At 38.8% G+C, this 23,788-nt stretch overlaps 1 protein-coding gene across 1 annotated transcript in view; it reads left to right on the forward strand.

Annotated features, from left to right (window-relative positions):
• The first annotated feature begins 227 nt into the window (after nucleotides 1–227).
• LOC122813857 (zinc finger protein 883-like) overlaps nucleotides 228–23,788 on the forward strand; it is a 270,161-nt gene continuing 246,600 nt past the window's right edge. Inside the window, exons 1-2 of the mRNA XM_044086396.1 lie at nucleotides 228–620; nucleotides 21,045–21,441. Coding sequence (XP_043942331.1) covers nucleotides 21,145–21,441 — 297 coding nt within the window. The 5' untranslated portion in view covers nucleotides 228–620; nucleotides 21,045–21,144. The remainder of the gene's footprint in view (nucleotides 621–21,044; nucleotides 21,442–23,788) is intronic.

Below are 23,788 nucleotides of genomic sequence, written 5' to 3' on the forward strand. Positions count from 1 at the left end.
AAAACTTGAATACCTGAAATTAAACTGCCTTGAATCAAGTGGAACTCTAAGCAAGATTTTTTTTTCTATATTGCCCCTTTAAAAGGAGGTAATCTCTTCTCTCTACACATATTCTACTTCCTGCACTTTGAAAAATGAAACTAAGGAAAAAAAAAAAAACACACACACACAAGAAAAAGATAGTTGATTGGCATGTATATCTGAGGCTAGGAATTGTATACATTTGTTCATTTTTCTCAGTTTGCATAAAACGTTACTGATTCTAGATTGTGTACATTATTTATGCTTCCTTAGTTTATCAGGATGCAATACAAAGCAACACCTTCCTGTCCTGACTGTAGATAGGAACTTCCTTCCAAGTAATACATGGTGAATTGGCTTGTAGCTCTTATGAATGGAAGCTGCCAGAGACTGAAGCTGAGGCACACAAGGCAGGGATCAGGCTGTAGAGATAAAGCAGAGCTGTGCTACAAATAGGAGCGAGTGGAGTGCAGTGGAGAGCACAGACACAGATTGAAGTTGTTCTGCCTGGAGGTGAGGCCTTTGCCTGTGTCCTGTGTTTTCTCAGAGATTCCAGCCACTGTATTGTTTTTCTTCAGGAGGCAATCAGCACATACAAGGTAAGGTAGAGTGCCTGAAAGTTAACATTCCCTACATGAATGTACCTCACATGACCTTTTTTGTTTATGAATGTTTTAATCCTGGAAGCAGGTAATGCTTGGTTATTTTGTAGTAAAAATAATGACTGACAGAGCCATGTTTTTAATTAGAAACTGTGACATTAGCATTGTGGGTCTTTACTGCTGTGAGCTATGTGGACATGCTCTTTCATTTGATGGAAAAAAAACATTCTTTTGACCTGGGTACTACTGAGTACACCAAGACAGACAGAAACAGAGAGTATGTTCCACGCACAGACATCTGCAGCTGGCTGGCTAATAGATGGAAACTAGGAAAAAGCAGGCTGACAAGTACGTGACCAACTTCACAGCATACAGATATCTCACGGTAGCTTGCATTTATTTAGAAGAGGAAAATCATGTCAGTAGCCGTGTTAATACAATGCTTGTTTGTAGCTTGCATTTATTTAGAAGAGGAAAATCATGCCAGTATCCGTGTTAATACAATGCTTGTTTGTATATTGTAAGATTTAAGTTCAGGTGAAATAGTTCAATGTTACATTATAGCTAAACATTTTTGATGACAGCCATCAACAGAGTACTGAAAGCTTTTAGAATTGCAGCTCCTCTTTAGCCTTGATGGATGGGGGTTGGGAAGTAAAGCATGTTTCACAAAGAAACCAGGCTTACTATCTGCAAAACTTTAACTCTTTTATCATCAAGGATGAATAATAATAAGTTTTCTTATTACTTTAAATGGGTTTTCTTGTAGATTTGCATAATAAATGTGTTACCTGTGATGTTACAGAAGGACTGTTAATCATTTCTTTGAATGGTGAGTTTACACTAATTAGAGTTTTTATAACAAGGTAGTGATCTACTGCATATGACCTCTTAGAAGGCCATATATATGTACCTGTGATACCAAGGTAGTGATAAATATGAATACTGTAATGTTCTTCTACTGAAATAGTTCAGGAACTGCCTAAAATAAAAACAGAACAGATGTGCATGATTTCAAGATCGTTAGTTCAAGTGCTTTATATGTGAAATTTATATGACTTGCATCCTTTCTAGGTAATTCCCACTGTTAAAGACATTTCGCAAAATGGCGCATACCTCTAGAGTTACCACCTTTTCAAATGCTCAAAGTGGGACTTTTTTTTTTTTTTTGCAGAAACGTGAGATTTTTGCAGGACATAACATACCCATGGGCAGTGCATTGTTTGCCAAAATAAAGGCTTATTCATGTTCATAGGTAGGTACTAGGCTATCTGCCTGAGGGCATTTATAAGCCTAGCCAGAGTGTGTCGGCTTTCGCCGCCCCATTGATTAATTAACTGATCCTCTGTCTAGCAGAGCCAATGAAGTGATCCCAGGGTTGCATTTTCTGTTACCCATCCACTCGTCAAGGTTTCTCTTGAAGAGGGTTAGTGAGGGGCTCTGCCTGATGTAATTTGGAATTTTGTTCCAAAGCATGGGGAGTCTCTTTGACAGGAATCTATCCCTCCAGCATGTTCTGTTTATTGTTGTGGTGAGGTTTAGCTCACTAGAACGCGTGGCTCACAGTGACTTGGATTTCTTTAGGTGGAGCATGTCCATCAATTCTGAGTTGGACATGGCTTTGTAAGTCAGGCAGAGATCACCTCTGAGTAAGCGATATGCCACTGAGTACAGCCGGAGTTTTTTCAGTCTGGCTGCATAGAACATATGTTTGAGGCCAGTAATCCTCTTGGTGAAGTACTTTTGTGGTCTTTCCAGCTGTTGGAATTGTATTGTGAGGTACATCCCAAATGGGGCATTGTACTCTATGATGGGTCTAATGAGTGACGAGTAGAGGGGGCACTATAACCTCTTTATTTCTAGATACGAACCCTTTAGTAATTATATGGGCCACACAGAAGGATTTCCTAACTACTTTGGCAATATGATTGTCAAAGGAGAGATTACTATCTACCTGGGTCCCCAGATCTCACCTTTTATGTATTAAGGGGGCTGCCACCTATGTGGTAATTCATGGGTGTTTTGTTTTTCCCAAATGGGATGACTGTGCATTTTTTGGCATTTAGCTTGAGTCTATGACTTTGACACCAGGTGTCCGTCTCAGTAAGGCCCTTTTGGAGGATGCCCATGTCAGCCAGAGAGTCAGTTATGGCTCTCAGTTTGCAGTCCTCAGCAAACTTGGTTAGCCATAGTCCTCCTGTGTTTGCCGAACAGTAGGGGTCCCAGGACCGACCCTTGCAGGACACCACTTGTGACTGGTTTAGAGTCGGACCTGGAACCCGCTATTCTTACCGTGTGAGTTCTGTCTGTAAGCCAGTTGGCAACCCATCTCATGATGTAGAGGTTTATGCTCAGGCCGGTGAGTTTTTCTGCAATACCCAAGTCGGGAATGGTGTCGAAAGCCTTGGCGAGTTCAAGGTAGGCTGTGTGAACCACCTTTCCCTCGTCTATGGCCTTGGTGACTGTTTCGAAGAAGTCAACCAGGTTTAGTAGGCATGATCTGCCCTTAACAAAGCCAAACTGGGTCAGGTCAAGTGTTTGGAGGTTCCCAATGTCTTTGTTAATGAGTTCCATGATGATGAGCTCCATAGCCTTGTAGACCAGGCTAGTCAGGCTTATGGGGCAATAGTTACCAGGGTCAGTTGTAGCCCTTCTTTGTGGAGAGGAATAACCGTTGCTGTGCGCCATTCTATGGGCACATAGCCTGTGGAGAGGCTGAGGTTGAACAGCGTGTTTAGGTGGGGGGTTAGTCCGTTCTGTAGTTCGTGCAAGACGCAGCCTGTATGCATGTAGCATGCATGTAGCATTTGAGTTGCTTATGCTATTTCATATAACATTTAGACATTTCAGAAACAAAATAATTGTTTTATGCAACTATTAAAGAAAACTTGGGAAGTATTGTTTTTCTTTCTAAACTTGTGCAAATTATTTAGATACCCCCTTTATTTTCTCTTTAGTACTCTGTAGTTGTGCTTCCATTGAAAACGAGCTCCTGCCCACATTGATCCATATCTGTTAATTTTGGCAACACCTTTGCCATTCTTTTATCCGTTATAGGCATAAACACTTTATAAAATCTTAGGGCATTTGCCATTTTTTTAAACAGTTTTGTGTGTTTTTCATTTAAATTGTATTTTTATATAGGGCACCTACTGTTGTGGGTTTTGAAGTACTGCCATGAATCCGGTTATGATGCTATACACAGATTTTTCTGAAATGCTGCTTTTATACTATTCTAGCATGCTGCACAGCTATATATCAAAACATGGATTTCAGTGCAATTCATAAATTGGTTATTTTTCGGTCCTTTTGCATGATTATTCTCAATCATTTCTGACTATGCTCAGTCACTGTATCTCTGCAGCTTCTTGATCTTTTGTTTTGTCTCTTCCCACATAGCCTTGGCTGTCATGACAGAATCCTTTTTAACCTAGACTGCTAAATACTTCATTTTTATCATTCCCCATAAATATGGGTATTGCTAAGGCAATTCATGTAGGGGTACATAGTTTGCAGCTATAGCATTTGTTTTCTTTCCATTCATTTTATATCATGAAAAGACTTGAAACAGTTTCAGAATGTTCCATAACACTGAGATGTATTTTTCTGGTTTCATCTGGTACAAGATAATATTGTCTGTAAATAATTAAGCCAACTTTTCTTGATTACCATACCAGTTATTTCCTTGAATTTGAGTCCCTTACTTTCTTTGTCAATGCCTCTAAATGTAACTGAAATAACAAAGGGGGAGGAGGACACCCCTGTCTATTTCTTCTGTTCAGACACAACTTGGAGAGGACCCCTCCGACTTAATTTTTGCCTCTGGTCCCTCATATCCTCCTAATTAATCTTATTGTTGTATCAAGGAATGCAAATGCTTCCATTGCCCTAGGCATAACATCCCAACTTACTGTGTTGAGTTCTTTCCTTTCATCAAGACCCACGAGCAACACCAGTATTTTCTTACATTCTGCTTTCCTCTGGATCATCATTGCTCTGTTGATGTTGTCAAATGTAGGCCTGCTCTCCATAAAACCACATTGATCCATATCTATCAATTTTGGCAACACCTTTGCCATTCTGTTATCCATTATAGACATAAAAACGTTATTATCGTGGTTTAAAATTGAAACGAGCCTATATGAAGCTGGATCTGATGGGTCTTTGCCATCTTTAGGTATTACAGCGACCACAGCTTCCTTCCATGATATAGGTGCTTCATCTCCTTTTAAATTATTCTTAAGCAAAACCTTCTAGATCATAATCACTTTCTTCCATCCTAGCTTACAAACATCCACAAAAGTGTCATCTATTCCTGGTGACTTTCCTGCAGATTGATTATATGTTGCCATTTTATCTCTTTCATCTCCTCCAATCTTAACTGTTAATTGTTGAGGCTCATCTACCTGTAATATTGGCATACTTTAGTCTTCCATAAATATTTCCATTTGTGCTTTTTTTGATTTCCACATTTCTCTGCTTTATCAAATGTGTATAAAATTTCCAAAATATCTCTTATACCTGTTCGGGATCTCTGGTTATTTCTTTTGTTATAGGCTCCTTAAGTTTGGCAACAACCATTTCTACTTTATATTGCCTAAGTTGTCGTGCTAAAAGTTTTTGTGCTCTGGAGTTATAAAAAACAGTTAGAGCAGTCTTTCTAAACTCATGCATATTATAAGGATACTCTCTTATTTTCACTTTACCATTCTGCAGTTGTGCCTTTTCTTGTTCTTTGAGATTCCCCTTATTCTGCAATACTTTAACCTTTATCAGACCCTCTAAATAATTCCTGATCCTTCTTAACCATATATTTATCTCGACCCTATTTTAAACTCCACTTTCATTTTATCCCATTCAGTAGCTATACCTTCTGAAGAAATTTCTATCTTCCCGTATAACTCTTGAATAATTTCCACTACCCATTCCTTAACTTCTCTTTTTAACAGGTAAGTGGGGAAGTACATGTGCCTCATTTTTACTTCATATCCATTAATTTTTATCTTAGTTGTTATTGGTGCATGAAATAAAACGGTTATTGGATGTGTGTCAAAACTTTCAGTTAAATACAGATGTTCATGTGAAATATAATTTCTGTCTAGTCTAGCCCAGTTATTGTACCTTGGGGAATAATATGTAAATTCTCTCCAAGTTGCTACTACTGAATTTGTGTCTTCCTTACAGCTACTTTCTTTGTTTTTTTTTCCCTTCTAGGTCCCCCAGATACATTTAACTGAAAAAGTGGGACACATCTTGCTAAGCACTGAACTGACCACAACATAAACAAACTGAATAACAAGACTACCACTGAATACCAGGTTTAATAAAAAATAGATTAAGCGTTTTCATCTTACAATCCAGACTTCTTCAGAATCAGTTTAGTTAATCATACTTTCCTTTCTAAATGCCCACGTTAGGTCACATAGCCCTTCCTTAAAGAGACAACAACCTTTTCATAAAACACCTTGTAAAACACTCCATGCAACATATTAAAATGTAGTACAAAAACATGTTACAAAATTTAATGTATCAGATAAAAAAGATAATTTGAAACAGACTCTGTACTTGTACATGCAGTGGCAATTCTGTTATTCAATTGTTTACTTTGGTCGGTTATGCAGTGGCAATTCTGTTATTCAATTGTTTACTTTGGTCGGTTACGTGTTTGTCGTGGTGTCTCCCGCTTTTTCAGTTTAATAGTTTGATTTAAGCTTGTTTACCCCAGATACATCCTCACTCACTGTTACACGTGGAGGAGACTGGAACTTGATATGTAAGTAATATTACCTGCTGAAAGCTGATTATTTCTCTCCAAATTTACTAAGCTCCATAATAGCAGTTTTAGGTGGAATATAAATACATGCCAGGGTAATCCTCCTCCCTTGGCAGTAACCCCTTACCTCTACAAATCCACCGTTATTATCTTTTTTTTCTCTTCTGTCACTATTGGAGCACCTCTAGCAATTAGTAGAAGTACTCCCATTTTGCTTTGCCTCTTACATTCTGCTGAATGCCCATCCTGAAATTCTTTCTGCATCAAATTCACATGTCCAGTTCTTTCCAAATGTGTCTCCTGTAGCATTGCTGTTTTCAATTTGCATCTCTTAATGTGATTCAGTGCTCTTTTTTTTCTGTCTATACCTGTATGACTATTCACATTACATGATAATATGGAAAGTGTTTCCATTATCAAAAGAAGTTATTATTCCCACCTGTTATATTTGTGAGATTTTTTTTAAATGTCTGTTTTCAGCTATAGTGTTACATGCACCATAGCCCTCAACCAGCCAGGGACAAATCTCAGCAGAGTCAGGAAAAAATTCAGAAATAATCAAGGACTCTTGTAAAATATTAGTACTGTTAATTAGAGACATTGACATAATAAGATAATGTGAATTAATATCCATTTTCTGAAGTAAAAGAAGTCTGTAACTCTTATTTTCATTATTTTGTAATTTACTAATTTTTCTCCAAAAGTCAACAGTTTTAGGAGGGGTTAGGAGAGAAAGAACTAAAATTTGAGTCTAAATCGGGGACAGCTGAGAGGTATGATGTGCACCCAACAGTGTTTGGCAAGTTGATCCATTATACAGTTGTTGTCATCTCCATTTGAACATATGTCACATTTTACAAGACTTTTTATTTTAATGAAAATCCTCAAACAGAAAACAAACACACCTCCAGAACACCTCAATTAACATAACTTAAACAAACACATAAAAATATGCACAGCTTCAGATAATGATGTTTAACCCTCTTCACAGAAACAATTGCCCCAAAGTGACAGCTACACCCACAGACATTGACTAACCTATAAAATTATCCAGCATCCATCTGCTTGTCCAGCACTAAATGCCATTCTGCACAACTATGTTCCTAACTGGTCATATCTAAACCAGTCATATCTGCTAGGCATTGTCTGTAGTCAAGCCATGTTGCTAAGGCTAGGAACTCCTTAGCTATATCCATCATTTCTATACCCTCTCTCCATTCTTCAAAACCACTCTGAAAGACTTCCCAGCTAAAACCTGTCTCTGTTCTTGCTCTTAATCAGGATAAATTATATCTCTAAATATGAGCAAATACATATTCATGCCGTACATCTCCTTACTCTCCCTTCTTCATTCATTTCATTACTTCTATCAATTTCCCTTCCCTGACTGTCTATCTAAATACCACAACCCTGCTTTAGTCTCAAGTTATATTGCAATTCCTGTTTGTATCATAACTAACTTGTCTTAAATTTCTGTATAAACTGGTTAAATTTCTCTAACTGTTAAATCATTATGATATAATTTGTATCTATTTTTAACCAATGTATTCATATTATCTCTAAAAATAATGCAAAAAACTGCAGTTTAAATAATTATACCAAATTAAATACTGTAAAATTATTGTTTTTAAAATGTTTTGTGATACTTTGATGCTTTTCTTTCCAGGCCTCCACTGAAAATGGGCTCCTACCCAATCAGACTTTCCTGTTAATCAGATGTCACTCAATCAATCAATCAATCAATCAATAAGCAAGATGGAAATAGGGGGAGCTTACCAGATGCTACAGTGTTGTTCTTTTTGACATTGAGTGTAAGTCCATTTTAGTCCCCCAGCTAGTAACAAGTGCTGTTAACTAAGCAACCTTATATCTTATTAGACCCCATAAAGTATTCTTCATCTTTGAGAATACCTTCAGTAAATGTTCTTTCATGATGGTTAGTGGCCTGATTCCATCAGGGGTAAGAGGGCTTAGAATAGATGTCACTGAGGTGAAGCTGGCAATAAATTTATTGCCCGTATGCAATGTCCACTAGATGGTAGACTGTAGTACCATTATGAATAAGCTCAGAACAGTGATGGGTGTTAATTCTTATTTTTCTGACATAAGTAGAGAATAATTTGTAATTGTCTTTGGCCTCGTTAGCTAGTCTAAATGTGTGGGATGCCTTTGTGTAGTAGCTGCCTTTTTTGGCTTGTTATCTAAAAGTTTAATATTCTCTTTAATTTCTAGGTATTTTTGTGTTGTATAAGCTTAGGCATTCCTTCATTTTATTATAAAGTTTATTAATGCTTGAGGACCACCAAACTGGTTTTGCTTTTAAACCTCCTCATTCTTTTAGATCTGATAGGGACTGTAGATTTAATACATCTGCCTAGGTTCATAGGTGTGTACTAGGCTAATGGCCCTGGAGCCTTTACAAACGTAGCCCATAGGATTACCCTGACATCGTGCCACCTGACCTTAGTTCCCAGTGCCTCTGTCAAGTAGAGTCACCGGAGTGATCCCTGGGGTGAATTTTCTATTTCCCATCCACTCATCAAGGTTTCTCTTGAAGAGGGCCAGTGAGGTGCTCTGTTTGACATGAATGGGAAGTCTATTCCATAGCAAGGGCAGTGTCTGGGTTAAGAATGTGTCCCTCCGGCATGAATGTGGTATTGAGGTTGAGGACACTGGAGCGTGTGGTGTGGAGGGATTGGGATTTCTTTAGATGTAGCATTTCTAACAGAGCTGGATCAGACATGGCTTTGTATGTCAAGCAGAGATCGCCTCTAAGTAGGCGATATGGTACAGAGAATAGTTGGGAGTTTTTTTGAGTCTGTCCATATAGGACAAGTGTTTAAAGGCCTAGGATCCTCTTTGTGAGGTACTTTTGCAGCGTGAGCAGAACTTGGCTTTATAACTCTTTGCACTATCAACATTATGGGTAATACTGTTATAACTGAATTTTGAGACTTACATATAATTTCAGAAAATTAGTACAGTTAAGGTCATTGAATCCATTTGTTTCTAACAGTTTAGAGACTTTGATAAAGATTACTAATTTGTAGTCCTACTTGACCAGTGATGGGGAAGCATTATAACCAGGTCAAATATGTTTTGCTCCATACTGGGCAATCTGATGCAAAGTCCTTGTTTATAAAATCTGTGGATTTTTGTGCATATCTTAAGCTGATCTTAGAGGACCTCAGTTAATCACTAGGTTGTTAAAATCACTAGGAAAACAATACTCCTACTTATGGGGAGTTCATCAAGAATACTTATGAATGTTATGTGATTTTCGGGAAATACTGAGGTGCTCCTGTAACATGCTGTGATCTGATAGTTGATCTTATGTAGTTGGATTTGAACCTCTAACTTCCACTTGTGGGTCTCTCGGTATTTGTCTTGAGGTAATGCTGCTGTCTGGGCACTCAAATCATTTTTGTCACAGCACTCGCATGGATGCGCTCCAAATGCAGAAAGGCCTCAAGGCCTGTCTTCTGTTGTTTCGATTTCTAACTATAGATAGAACCACCTTGATATGGTGTAGTGGTTGATGTGTTTTGGAAGTTAAATTAGGAGGTCCGTCAGCTGGACCCTGCCTTTAAAAAAAAATGACCAAGAGAGGGCAGCAAAAGCTTTCACCAGTTTGTAGATGGCCTGAAATGAGAGTCGCAAACTATTGTTGGTGAATAAAGTGTAGTTGACAAGCATCTCATAGTTTCATAGTTTAGTACTAGGCTATCTGCCCTGGGGCATTTGCAAGCCTAGCCCTAGAGATGTGGCTTTCACCACCCCATGTAGTGGTACTAAGGTGTATAGAATAAATTTAGAATACTGTGCCTTTGTCTAGTAGTGACACATTGAAGACCCCCTTACTTATTAAAATTAGTTTACTGTGCCTCTGTTAAGTAGCGACACAGGGTGACCCCAGGGTAAACCTCACGATCTCCCATCCACTCGTCAAGATTTCTCTTGAAGAGAGTCAGTGAGGGGCTCTGCCTAACATGGACTGGGATTTTGTTCCAGAGTATGGGAAGTCTCTGAGTTATGAATCTGTCCCTCCAGCATGTTCTATTCATGTTTGTACTGAGGTTTAAATCTTTGGCTCTCGTGGTTCTTATGGATTTTGATTTTTTGAGGTGGAGCATGTCCATCAATTCCTGGTTGGACATGGCCTTGTACATCAGGCACAGATCACCTCTGAGCAGGCGGTATGCTACTGAATAGAGCTGGAGTTTCTTTAGCCTGGCAGCATATGACATATGTTGGAGACCCTTGATACTCTTGGTGAGGTACTTCTGTGGTCTCTCCAGCTGTTGTAAATGCCGGGTGAGGTACATACCAAATGGGGCATTGTACTCAATCATGGGCCTGATAAGGGAGGAGTACAGGGGCACGATGACCTCCTTTGATCTGGATGTGAACCCCTTCATGATGAGATGGGCAAGGTAGAAAGTCTTTCTAACCACTTTGGCAACATGGGTGTCAAATGAGAGGTTGCTATCAACTTGGGTCCCCAGGTCTCTGATTACTTTTTCGGTACTCAGTGGGTTACTGTCTATGTGATAATTTGTGGGTATTTTGTTTTTTCCAAAGGGGATGACTATACATTTCTTTGCATTCAGTTTAAGGCCATGATTCCGGCACCAGTTGTCCGTTTCGGTGAGGCCTTTCTGTAGGATGTATGTGTCAGCTGGTGTATCGACTATGGCTCCTTGTTTGCAGTCATCTGCGAACTTTGTCAGCCACAACCCTCCCATATTTGCTTTCACATCTGAGAAGTAAATGCCGAACAAGAGGGGTCCCAGGACAGAGCCCTGTGGGACACCACTTGTGACTGGCTTTGAGTCTGACATGGCTCCCGCAATCTTGACTTTATGGGTTCTGTTCTTTAGCCAGTTTGCAACCCATCTTGTGACATATGGATTTACATTTAAGCTGTTTAGCTTATCTGTGATCCCCGAGTGGGGTATTGTATCGAAGGCTTTAGCCAAGTCCAGGTAGGCTGTATGGACTGCCTTGCCCTCATCAGTGGCTCTAGTGACTGTTTCGAAAAAGTCAACCAGGTTCAAAAGGCAAGATCTGCCCTTTACAAAGCCAAACTGGGTGGGATCAAGTGTCTGTAGGTCCCCAATGTCGTTGTTTATGAGTTCCATAATAATTCTTTCCATAGCTTTGCAAACCAGGCTGGTCAAGCTTATGGGGCAGTAGTTCCCAGGGTCTGTAGTGGAGCCTCCCTTGTGGAATGGGACCACTGTTGCTGTACGCCAGTATTCAGGTACATATCCTGTAGTAAGGCTAAGGTTAAATAACATTTTTATATGCGGGTTTAGCTCCTCTTGGAGTTCACGTATCACGCAGCCGGGGATACCATCAGGTCCCATAGATGCTGTGTTTTTTGCTTTGCTGAGGGTGGTTTTCACCTGGACATCAGAGATGACGGGGAGGTTATAATTCAGCTGGGATGAGTATTTCTCCTTTTGGAGGTGAGGGAGGGGAGAAATTTGCACTGAACCTGTCTGCCAGAATGTTGGCAATATCTGTGGGTTCGGTAATTTTTTTGTCGTTGTGTACTAACTCTGAGCATATCTGAGTGTTTCCGCCTAGGTTTCTAACATAACTGAAGAATGCTTTGTGGTTATCTTTAAGGTCCTTGGCGATTTTTCTTTCAAAGTTGGCCTTGGATATTTTTATGAGAGAACGTAGCTTTCTACTAGTGCTGATCAGAGATGCCTTCCCTTTATGGGATTTTGCTCTGTCTTGCAGTAGCTTCCTTCTTTTGTTCTACAATTTGTTTATGGCTGGGGTCCACTATTCCGACACATACTGGAACCACCTAAAATGACATCAGATGTTTAGTGAATTCTTAAAGTCAATCCTTTTTTCTTTATACTTCAGAAATTTCAATTAGTATTAGAATTTCTCCTGCATTTGTGACATGCATGGTCAGTACAGAATCCATGTTCCTAAGAATGGAGTTAAGAGATCATTAGTACATTTCTGTTTTTGTCTGAAGCTTGCTTTGGTGTAATAGTTGTGGGATGTGCTGTTTCCTAGTAACTCCTAGCTGTGTTGTTACTAATTGTTGTGGCAGTGTTTACTTTATGCCGGACCTTGCACCTTTGGCTGTAAGCTTTATAAAAACCAATGAACATAAATGTGTTCGTACTCCAAACATCGGGTGAATTGTGCTGTATCTTGACCTGAATTTAAACTGCTCCTTTACCATTTTACTTTCTACTACTGTGTATATTAATGTATTAAAGGAGAACCACACACACAGACCGAAAAAAATCATGTTTATTTCATCATATCTTGATGTTTCCTACATTTTAACACCATTTTTGGACTCTATATTCTTAAATATAATTCCAGAGTCTGCCCACATGGGGTCCTGCACCTTGATGCTTTAGTCTACCTCTAGGTATCCCACATTGCAGTGTTTGGATTTACTATATTATATCCTGGCCCCAAAGCTCCTGTTAATTCATAGATTTTGCATGTGTTTTCATGCATAACCTGCTTTCATTTAGTCAATCAGGTTTAATTTCTTGCTTTTCAATGACTGCTTAAAAGACAAACCTGGATAATCACACACAACAGTATTCTCAGTGCCTGTTACTACTTTTTCTTTTTAAAGTAGCCAATTTTCATTCTTTTATCATGCCTGAGTTATAGTCCGTAAACTCATCTCCCCTCCCCATAAACACCTCTCCTTCGTATCTGTCAGAGTCCCCTCCCCATAAACACCTCTCCTTCGTATCTGTCAAGAGTGGCAAATTTGAGCTTTTTGCTGCTGTGATTGATAGCCCTGGCTTGGATAATAAGCATTTTGTCAATGTGGTATTTCAGGTGAACAAAGATAAGAATTCCCTCATTCCTTCCCACAGATAGTGTGCCTGCGATGTCTTCTGAATACAACACATATAATGGCCTTTCATCATACCTCTCAACTGTATTGATTTTGCAGAATGTCCAGGTTTTTACCTCATATTTTTGGTCTGTTTTTCATAAAATTGTGTGTTTCTGGCAAATTAGTGGGAAATTGTTAAAGACTGAAGTTAGAAAGTAATGACAGACCTTTGAGCTTCAGACTTCATACCATACAGAATCATGCTAATGCAAAACCTGTTATTCTGTCAACTTTTTAAGTTTGTAAGAGCAATATTTAAAAACTGTCCCTATTTTTGGGCCTTTGTCCCTCCCACTTTTATTTATGGCTTTGTCCAGATTTCTTACTTTAAGAGGTTGAGAGGTATGCCCAAGTTGTTACAAGGCGCAGTTTATCAATATTTTCCAACCAGACTCTGACAATTGCCATAGAATATATCATAATTCTAAGCTTCATGGCCTCATCTGCTTTCTTGAATCCTTTGGCCAGACTTCACATGAGGACGATTCAGTGGTTTCTCAAACCTGTTTGGACTTGGCATCAATACCACCTTTCATTTCAAATTCTATTGCTGGAGTTTGTCAAGTGGCATTTACTCTAATGGGATTTACTCTGGTGGGTGAATCGGTTCTTTCCCAGCCAAGGTCTGCCTTTCTCCTTTTCAGTTTCTATTCAGTCTGCAACAACAGATGCACACAACCTTGCCTGGGGAGCTGTTGTGCTGCAGGGAGTGAAAGTACAGGGCTTCTGGAACAAAGAAGACAAGTTAAAACAAATCAAAGAAATGATGGCTGTAATAAATGCCTTCATGTCTCTGAGCCATCTTTGGACTCCAGGTACTCTGGTAGTAATCCTAGACTGTGGTAAGTAAATGGGGGAACCAGAACTTACCCCCTTTGCAGACTAGCTGTAGTAGGCCGGGTTGTAGTGACTCAATTTGATCTGTCTTTCTAGGCTACTTACATTCTGTCAAAGCAAATATTGCTGTAGACAAGCAGAGCAGAAACAGACAAAGCCCTCATGAATGGATGTTGAACCCAGAGGTCTTCCAGAAATTGATCCATCTGTGGGGAACAACTCAAGTATGTCTGTTTGCCTCTAACAGTATTTTGCTCCAGGACACCTTGCAAATGGACCTGGAAGATAGATGCCTTTTAATTCCTGTGGTCAGGAATGTTCCTGTAGGCTTTTCCATCCTTTCCTCTAGTAATCATTTTTCTTTTAAAGATACTGAAGGACATTCCTAAAATAATCACAGTGACTCACTCCCTTTTTGCCTAGGTAACAGTGGTTTTCCCTGCTTTTGAAAATGGCCAAGGAGCACTTGCCATAAGTTTCCTCACAGAAGGAAGTTGCTCACAAGACAAGGGTTGTTGGATATTTGCTGACCTTCAAATGACTGATTGATATAATATTAATACCTTTTAGACACCTGTTTTCTTAGGAGATGCATCAGGTATTAAAGGGGGCAAAATATCTGCTCCTATAAAATCATATATGGATAAGTGGTAAAGATTTTCTTTTTGGTGACAAACCAAGAAATTGGACCTATTTCAGGCTCAGACTCCCATTATTCTTCAGTATTTGTGTGAGTTACTGTCCTGTGGCCTCTCTTACGCCTCTATTAAGATTCATTTCTTGACCTTATCTGCTTGTACTAAGTCAGGCCTTCCCTTTTTTATTATCTTCCCAGAGCCACAAATTAACAGAAAAAAGATTTTACATACTCTGGATGTCCACATGCAACTCATATAATATGATAACCTTCAGGATTGTTGTCCAGAGAGGTTTTTCTCCTATGAAGGTAATAAGAGACAAGCAGTATCTAAACAGACAGTTTTCTAAATGGTTGTCCCACTCTATTGCTTTTTGTTGTTCTCACCATAACAAGTTAGTTCCAGGCCTGTGGATTTCAGCAGCAGTGTTATCTATTTACCCATCATGCTTCATTTGTTGACATCACTAGACTCACCGAAAGAACCCAGATGAAATACTTGCAGTGGCCAAATGTTTCAGTCTTATAAATGGACATTAGAACTGTTATTCTGAGTGACACTGTGGTGGTGGTGCTGCGGTAGCGTTGTCGCCTCACAGTAAGACGCTGTCCTGTTCGATTCTCAGCTAGAGCGTCTTCTGTGTGGAGACATGCGTGAATGGGCTACCGCTTGAAGGTTGTGCGTCAGAGCTGGCAACTCGGCATGTAAAAATCTACTGCCAATCATTAGCAGACCGGAGTTCCGCTGTGGCAACCCCTAACCGGGAAAAGCCGAAAGACTCAAGAACTGTTATTCTGAGTAAATGAAGTTCACTTATATATTTTTTTTTTTTTACTGAATTAAAGCACACAGCAGATATAATGTTGTAACTTTTCTTGATAAGCATCACTTGTAATGTAGAGAACAACAGTGTTAACGGGTAAAGGCTGGATTAACCAGAAGTCCAAAGTGTAAAACAGCAACAGTATCCAGCCAAACATGGCACGGCACAATGTATAAAAAGGTCTGAAGAAGCACCTGTGATAGGCATGAAAACACTTTATTTATTTAAGATTTGTTTACCGGGGAAAGTCCAACTTAGAATAAAGCCAATTTTCAACGTTGGCCCAGGGAAAAATGCTCCAGATGCATGTCTTTGTGACGTAGAAGGAAACCAGAGCACCTGGGGGAAACCCACATGAATGCAGGGAGGACATGGAGACTCCGCACAGAAAGCACCCCAGCTGAGAATCAAACCGGAGAACCACTTGCTGTGAGGCAACAACGCTACTGCTGCACCACTGCAATTATCCTATTATTTCTTTTATCCTATTATTTCTCTCGGTTTGTTATTTTAGTAAAGTTTACCTTTTTATACATTGTGTTGTGCCATGTTTGTCTGGATACTGTTGATGTTTTGTCACTTGAAATGTCACACATTTTAAAATTATCCACAAGCAACCTTACATTATGTATTTCTTCAGTATATGTTGTGTTATCACATATTTAATGTTTTTTAAGAGAATCATGTTCTTCGTAAATGCCAGTGCATTATACCTTTGTTCAGTGTATGTTGTATAACAACAGTTTAACTTTATGATACAATGGCAATGCTAAAGATTCTGACTTTAGTTGGAAGACAGAATTAAGCATCTCTAAAATTTCTTCACTTTCTGTGGAATAAATAGTGCGTTAGTGCATCAGGAAAAATAGTACAGTAGTTTCACTGGTTACTTAATTTTCATATGCACAAGTCTGATAAACCCAGAATGCATTCCAAGTCATTCATGTCTGAACACTGAAAAATAAAATCTGAGGGTTTCAGGTATATAGTCATATAAAATTACAATGTGTTGCGTGTGTAGTTTCGTTTGGCAACATTTTCTGCAGACTGGCAGTATTAATGTACTAAATTCATTCTCAAAATGTATTTTACAGTTCGTAATTACTGTTTTCAAGTTAGGGCGGCCACGGTGATGCAGCGGTTAGTGTGGCCGCCTCACAGCAAGAGGTTCTCTGGTTCGATCCTTGGCTGGGGTGCCTTCTGTGCAGAGTCTGCATGACCTTCCTGTGGTTGCGTGGGTTTCCTCTGGGTGCTCTGGTTTCCTCCCACATCCCAAAGACATGCTGTAGGTGGATTGGACACTCTAAATTGGCCCTAGGTGTGAATGCGTGCGTGTGTGTGCCTTTAGTTTAAGGTTGGGCGCCGGGCTGGCAACTCGACACTGTAAAACTCCACTACCAATCATGAGCAGACAGATGATCCGCTGTGGCGACCCCTAACCGGGAAAAGCCGAAAGAAGAAGAAGAATTGCTGTTTTCAAGTTCTTACATGATACATTCAATTTCTTTCTGTGCATAGTTCAAGGGAACCTTACTAAATCTTTTAAGCTCCGCTTTTTCCTCCTGTACAATCTCAAAGTTTCTTTTTTCCAAACTGGGAAAGTGGAATTTTTTTCTCTTCTTTTACACTAGTAATAACTCCCTCTGCCTGCAGAAATTAGTCCTACCAGTTGAGGTGGATGGACACAAATCTTGAAGCTAAGTAGGGCGGTACTTATTTCTAGGCTTATAAAATCCCTGGTAGTCATTAGCCTAGTATAGCCCTATGAACGTAAAAGAAATGCATCCGCTGTTCAGTCCTCTTCAGAAGGCCTTTCGTACATTAATCACTCTGCTCCCAAGAAATGAACACCATGGCAAAATCACTGAAAAAGCTATCTGACCACCTGTGTAACAACATAGTGACTTTATACTTGCCTCTCAACTTTTTAGACTTATTTATTATTTATTTTTATTTTACATTTGTTATTATCAGGAATGAGACCTTCCCAGCTACTAAACTTATCAGGAATGAGACCTTGCCTTGCCCCCACTTGCCTCCAGACTCTTCAGAGATATATGAACATACAATGCTAACTAGGGCCTCACTGCACAGACCATGCTTTCTCAGTAATTGGTCCCAAACTGTAGGAATCTCTCCCTTCTTTTCTTAAGGATCATTTCTCTTACCCCATTTTTCAGTTAGAAGTAACAACCCACTGCAAGATTCTAAGAAAATGGAACTTATTTCTCTTTGGTCATATAACTTAACCTTGTTCTACCCTTCTTCCCTCTATATACCTTGATCGGACTTTACGTTTTATTGTAATTCTTTAAAAGTGGTGCCATCTTAGTATATTATGCATGTCTATAGTGTGTTTTGTCAGTCATTCTGCATATCATGCCATCTGTTACTTTATAGTCTCAAGCCATCTCTGATATTCATATTGTATGTAATTATATACATGTTACATTTTGTCATTCACTTTTGATAAAATCCTGTATTTGTTGTTGTTTACTCTGGGCTGTGACTAAAACAGGTTCATTGGGATTAGTGCTCTACCCTGGTTAACAAATTCAAAGTAAAATGAAATAAATCCATTTTATATTTATTTCCACTCCCTTTATGCTAAACTTCACTCTTGTTTTTTTTTTCACAGCGTCTCATGACTCATGTCATACTTTAAACGGATCCTTGACACAGACTACCTATCTGGTTAGCAAATTAATAAATGAAAGGTCAGACACATCAGATGGTCAGGTTCTTTACTGACATTTCCCTTCATATTTCACTAGAAAAAGGTGAGCCAGTGATAAGGTGGAGAAATACGAAGTAAGAGTTCCAAGCAAAAAAACACCATCAAAAAACTTTAATAAAACGACAAGCTGTTTCTATTTCATTCATATTATAATCTCTTTCAAGAAAATTACTAGTCATTTCCTGCATCTGTCTCTCACAGACCACTGATTGAGTATTCAGCCTACTGGCTAGTAGATACTGACTTTTAAGGACACTTTTAAAAGTCCTTTTTGCATGCATACTTTTTTTATAGATATTTGTTTACTTGTACAACTTTTTTATATATGCATGTCTCCAAACCAGACCCTGTCATTTGTAGTTGAACATCTAAAAAATTCAAAGAACTCTCAGAAAGTGTTATTTCAAATTTAAGGAATTCAACGGTGCTATTTAAATACTCATAGAAGGCCTGCAGTTCCACAACAGTACCACGCCAAACCAAAAAAATATCGTCCTCAAAACATTTATAGAATGAAATGTTGGACTCATATGGATTATCACTCCCATGCAGATTTGTCCTTTCCTGCACTCCAAGGCTCAAATTCGCATACGTATTGGCTACAGCTGTGCCCATAGCCATTCCAGATGTCGAATGTCCACTTGTTTATTAAATACAAAAATGTTGTTCTCCAACACTAAATCCAATAGCTCACAAATGGTTTCAGTATGTCTATTAGGAAAATTTCCATACTCTTGTGAAATTTCCCTTACACAATCGATTCCATAGGTATTAGGTATCACAGTAAAAAGGGAATTTATATCAAGCGTTATCAAAAGAAACGAGTCATGGGCATGGCTGTCATGCCAACTATGTAGCCAAGTTAGAAAATCACCTGTATCCTTGATGTAACGTGGTATAAATCTTAAGTAACCCTTCAAGATGTCCTGTAGGTATACTGATATCGGTTCCGTCATCCATCCCCTCCCTGAAACTACTGGTGTCATTGGAGGTTTCTCCAGGGATTTATGTATTTTGGGGAGTCCATAAAGTACAGGAATGGTTGGACATGGTACAGTTAGAAAATGAAAGATGTCAATATCACCAATCATCTGCAGATCATAGATACACATATTTACTTTACTAATCATAGTATCTATCTGTTTAATACCAATGGGTTTAAAGGTCTGCCTGTTTGATAACAACTAAGTCATGGGTTGTAAATATAGTTATGACCACTGATGCAAGTGTTTTAAGTCAGACTATTTTGTCTTCAAATAAGGAGACTTGTGAGAAGAGTAATTTAGCTCCTCTTTGGTTGTTAATCTTTCTAGCTATAAGTTAACTGAAGCAGAGATGTCCCTGTTATCTCGTGGGACTAAATTTGTTCCAGCAGGAACTGATGATTTGGTTAATGCAGTCACTGATTTAAATTTATTTTCAAGGAGTTTGAACTTGAGGAATATATTCAAGAACAGCAGTAGCTCTGCGGGTGGTTGTTTATAAAGGAGTAGTGCCTTTATTCCTGTTAGTGACCCTGTTATTAGTGTATTTAATAACTTATGTGAGAAGCAAATTTGTGATCTTTATGACAAAAAGAGTTTTGAAAACATATATAATTTGATAGTTGAGGAGTCCCAAGCATTGAAACTACTACAAAATAATACCCAAATAGTTATAAAAGAAGCTGATAAAGGGGGTACCATCGTAGTAATACTTGATATAAAGTCCCTTTTTACTGTGATTCCTAATACCTATGGAATTGATGTGTAAGGGACATTTTACAAGAGTATGGAAATTTTCCTAATAGACATACTGAAACCATTTGTGAGCTATTGGATTTGGTGTTGGCGAACAACATTTTTGTATTTAATAAACAAGTGTACCATCAGACATCTGGAATGGCTACAGGCACGGCTTTAGCCAATACGTATGCAAATTTGACCCTTGGAGTATGGGAAAGGACAAATGTGCATGGAAGTGATAATCCATATGCGTCCAACATTTCATTTTATAAACGTTTTTTGGACGATATTTTTTTGGTTTGGCATGGTACTGTTGTGAAACTGCAGGCCTTCTATGAGTATTTAAATAGCACTGTTGAATTCCTTAAATTTGAAATAACACTTTCTGAGAGTTCTTTGAATTTTTTGGATGTTCATCTACGAATGACAGGGTCTGGTTTGGAGACATGTATATATAAAAAAGATGCGCAAGTAAACAAATATCTGCATAAAAAAGTATGCTTGCAAAAAGGACTTTTAAAAGTGTCCTTAAAACTCAGTATCTACGAGCCAGTAGGCTGAATACTTAATCAGAGGTCTGTGAGACTCAGATGCCGGAAATTACTAGTAATTTTCTTGAAAGAGATTATAATATGAATGAAATAAAAACAGCTTGTCGTTTTATTAAAGCTTCTTGACAGTGTGGAGCACTACTTCCTTATTTCTCTCTATACCTTCCAGCATGTATCTACCACATTGCTGTAGTTTAGGGGTCTTTTGTAGGTACTGGGTATTATCCCTGACTTCTCCAGGGAGGGGATCATTGTAGGCTGATGGTCTCTCTCCCTGCCAGCCATACTTGTGGTCTCAGTCTTGACTCCAATACCAGATCCCAGTGCTACAGAAAGATGGCTGGTCAGTGCTCATTTTGTTATTTATGGAAATGCATAGATACAACTGATAGTGAAATGCATAGCTGTTCATCCTACCTTTTTTATTCTTTGTTTTCCAGGAAGATGTTTTTTGATTAGAACAATATGTAAGACAAGACTTTGCAAAGCTTCACCAGATTCAGCAAGTAAAGGAACAACATCTCATCCAGGAACTTAATAATGAAGAAGCAAAACATTCTGAATGAAATGGAAGGATGCCTGGAACGCGTTAAACATGATATTATTGCTTCCCAGATGGCAATGTCTGCTGTTACCGTGGAGCTCAAGAAAGAAAAAGAAGAAACTGCGAAAGTGACGGAAGAACATTTTGAAGCCATTGAAAATGATGTTAAGGCCACTCCAGAGATGTTATACAATAACTTGAAACTTGTACAACAGGAGCAGTCTCATCCTGGGATTCAGAAACCTTCTCCATGTATTGGTCGAAAGTCATGTGGGACGAGGGGATTGCTAACAGTAAGCACACTTTTCATTTCTGCTTTTGTACAATGCTTGCTTCAGAAACTAGAATGATACTTGGCAGCGAAGGGAAAGAAATATTTGTGATAACAGCATTCATATCAGCAGTCTGTACAGTGGAGTGTAATATGCTTCATTCTGAATTCCATATTAATGTTTTTAAACAACTTGTGTGGCTGTCAGAAACAAACATTTTATAAAAGAACGCACCTCTTGTTTAGATATCATTTCTGAGAAGTAATTCTAAACTAATAAATACTGCGTAGATGCACTTTTGTTGTGCTAAAGTACCACTATGTGCAAATAATGAAAAAGCACATATTTTTTTCTCTTGCCATGAATTACAGCACCTCCCAAAGCGGCCTACAGCAAAATAAGTAATCATTACTAATTTTTTTTATCCTCATCTGTCCTCATGGGAGCAGTCATCCTGATCCCTTTGCAAAGTGAAATCTATCCCATAATGCAATGTGAGAGCTCAGATTGTGAGAAAGAGTAGCCCTACCATTTGTTCTCAGACTACAATTCCATCCGCTTAGAATTGAACTCCTGAAAAAACTGCCAAGTTTGAGAGTCTGCAGATCATGTGTCATTGACTTGTTTGCACTAAGTTTTACAAATTTAGTTCCTACTGATGTACCACTCCAGATGATGTCGGTATACTCCACGAGGGTCTTACACAGAGCAACGACTGGTGTCTTAGTCATGGTCTCAAACTGAATGCAAAGAAATGCATCATCATTCTCTTCGACACAAGGAGGGGAGATGAGAAGTATGACTTGGACATGAAACATTTGTAAATCTCGGTGCAGACCAGTCAACGACACATTATCTGCAGACTCTCAAACTTGGCCGTTTTTTCAGGTATTTCATTCTAAGTGAATGGAAGTGTAGTACGAGAATAAATGGTAGGGCTACTTATTCTGACAATCTGTGCTCTCATAGTACATTATGGGACAGCTTTAACTCTGCAAAGGAATCTGGATGTTTGCCCCATGAGGGCAGACGAGGATAAAAAAAAAAATAAATAAAATTAGGACTGAGTACTTATTTTGATGCAGGCAGCTTTGGGAGGTGCAGTAATTAATGGCAAGATAAAAAACAATATATGTTTTTCCATCATTTAGTCGTAGTGATCCTTTAAGTATGTTTTAGCTGTATAACTAAAGGTTCCTACCTTAAACAAGCAAACAAAAAGTCAGGTCACACTAAACACAATACGTACAAGCTTTCACTTCAAACAAATGCTTTTTTCCAAGTATTAAAACATTTCCACACTTCTCCAGAAAGCATTTTGCACATAAAAGCATGTATTTGTTTATTTTGTACTTCATTCAAAAAAAATTTCAATTGACCAAGATACCACAGTCTTGTTCTTGGATTCAGAAACATTCTCCATGCCTTGATTGAAAGTTGTTTGCAATGAGTGGCCATGTGCAGGGTGTGTGCAGTTCAGACACAGTGAGCATGAGTGCTGCAGGCTGAGCTGTCCTGCTTTGTATGCCAACTGTGATATAATAACATGGATATCAACAATATTATAACAATGAGCTTATCAGTGGATGCAGATGAGAGAAACAAAATAGAAGAGCAATTCAGAAACTTGTGTTTTCCATAACTTCATACGCCAACTACAGAGCAAGTGGCCACAGTAAGATTCTGTGATTACAGGATGCAAGTTTTGGAACAATATTTGGGGTAGCTACAGCATTCACATACCTGTATATGAAGCAGGCTGTACTCATTGCTGGTAGTCACACAAAGTGTTGTGCATCACCCTTTGGGGGTTCCAAGTCATCTGTTTGCACTTAGCATTGCATGCCCTTTATGATGCTGGTATTGTGGACTGGTACCATGTGAATAAAATCGCCATACAGGAAATGGTCCAGATGTGCCATCCCCTTTTGCAGGCCCACAGAACTTGCAGAGTTGTTATCTCTGTGGATAGAAAGATACATGTGTGGTTTTGTGAATACTAGTTGCAAGGACTTTACATCAACCAACAAAGGGCACAGTTCATGCACCTCAGGAATCTGCCTTAAGGATACTCTACAGTTCCCAGATGTAGTGTTACAGCATTTAGGAGTGTGTGTGTGTGTGTGTGTGTGTGTGTGTGTGTGTGTGTGTGTGTGTGTGTGTGTGTGTGTGTGTGTGTGTGTGTGTGTGATGGAGTATACATGGTTTCCTTTTACTACAGAAGAGAAAGATAATGCAATGTGGGAATTTTATGACCTGGCCCATTTCCCTGAGGTACTGGAGGAGGGCCATAGACTGCACCCACATTAAAATAAAGGCCTTACCAGATGAGCTCAGAAGAAGGTATGTTAATTGTTAAGACTGCATC

The sequence above is a fragment of the Protopterus annectens genome, chromosome 10.part0 (genome assembly GCF_019279795.1).
Source record: "Protopterus annectens isolate FY-2018-M chromosome 10.part0, PAN1.0, whole genome shotgun sequence".
Taxonomy (NCBI): Eukaryota; Metazoa; Chordata; order Ceratodontiformes; family Protopteridae; genus Protopterus; species Protopterus annectens.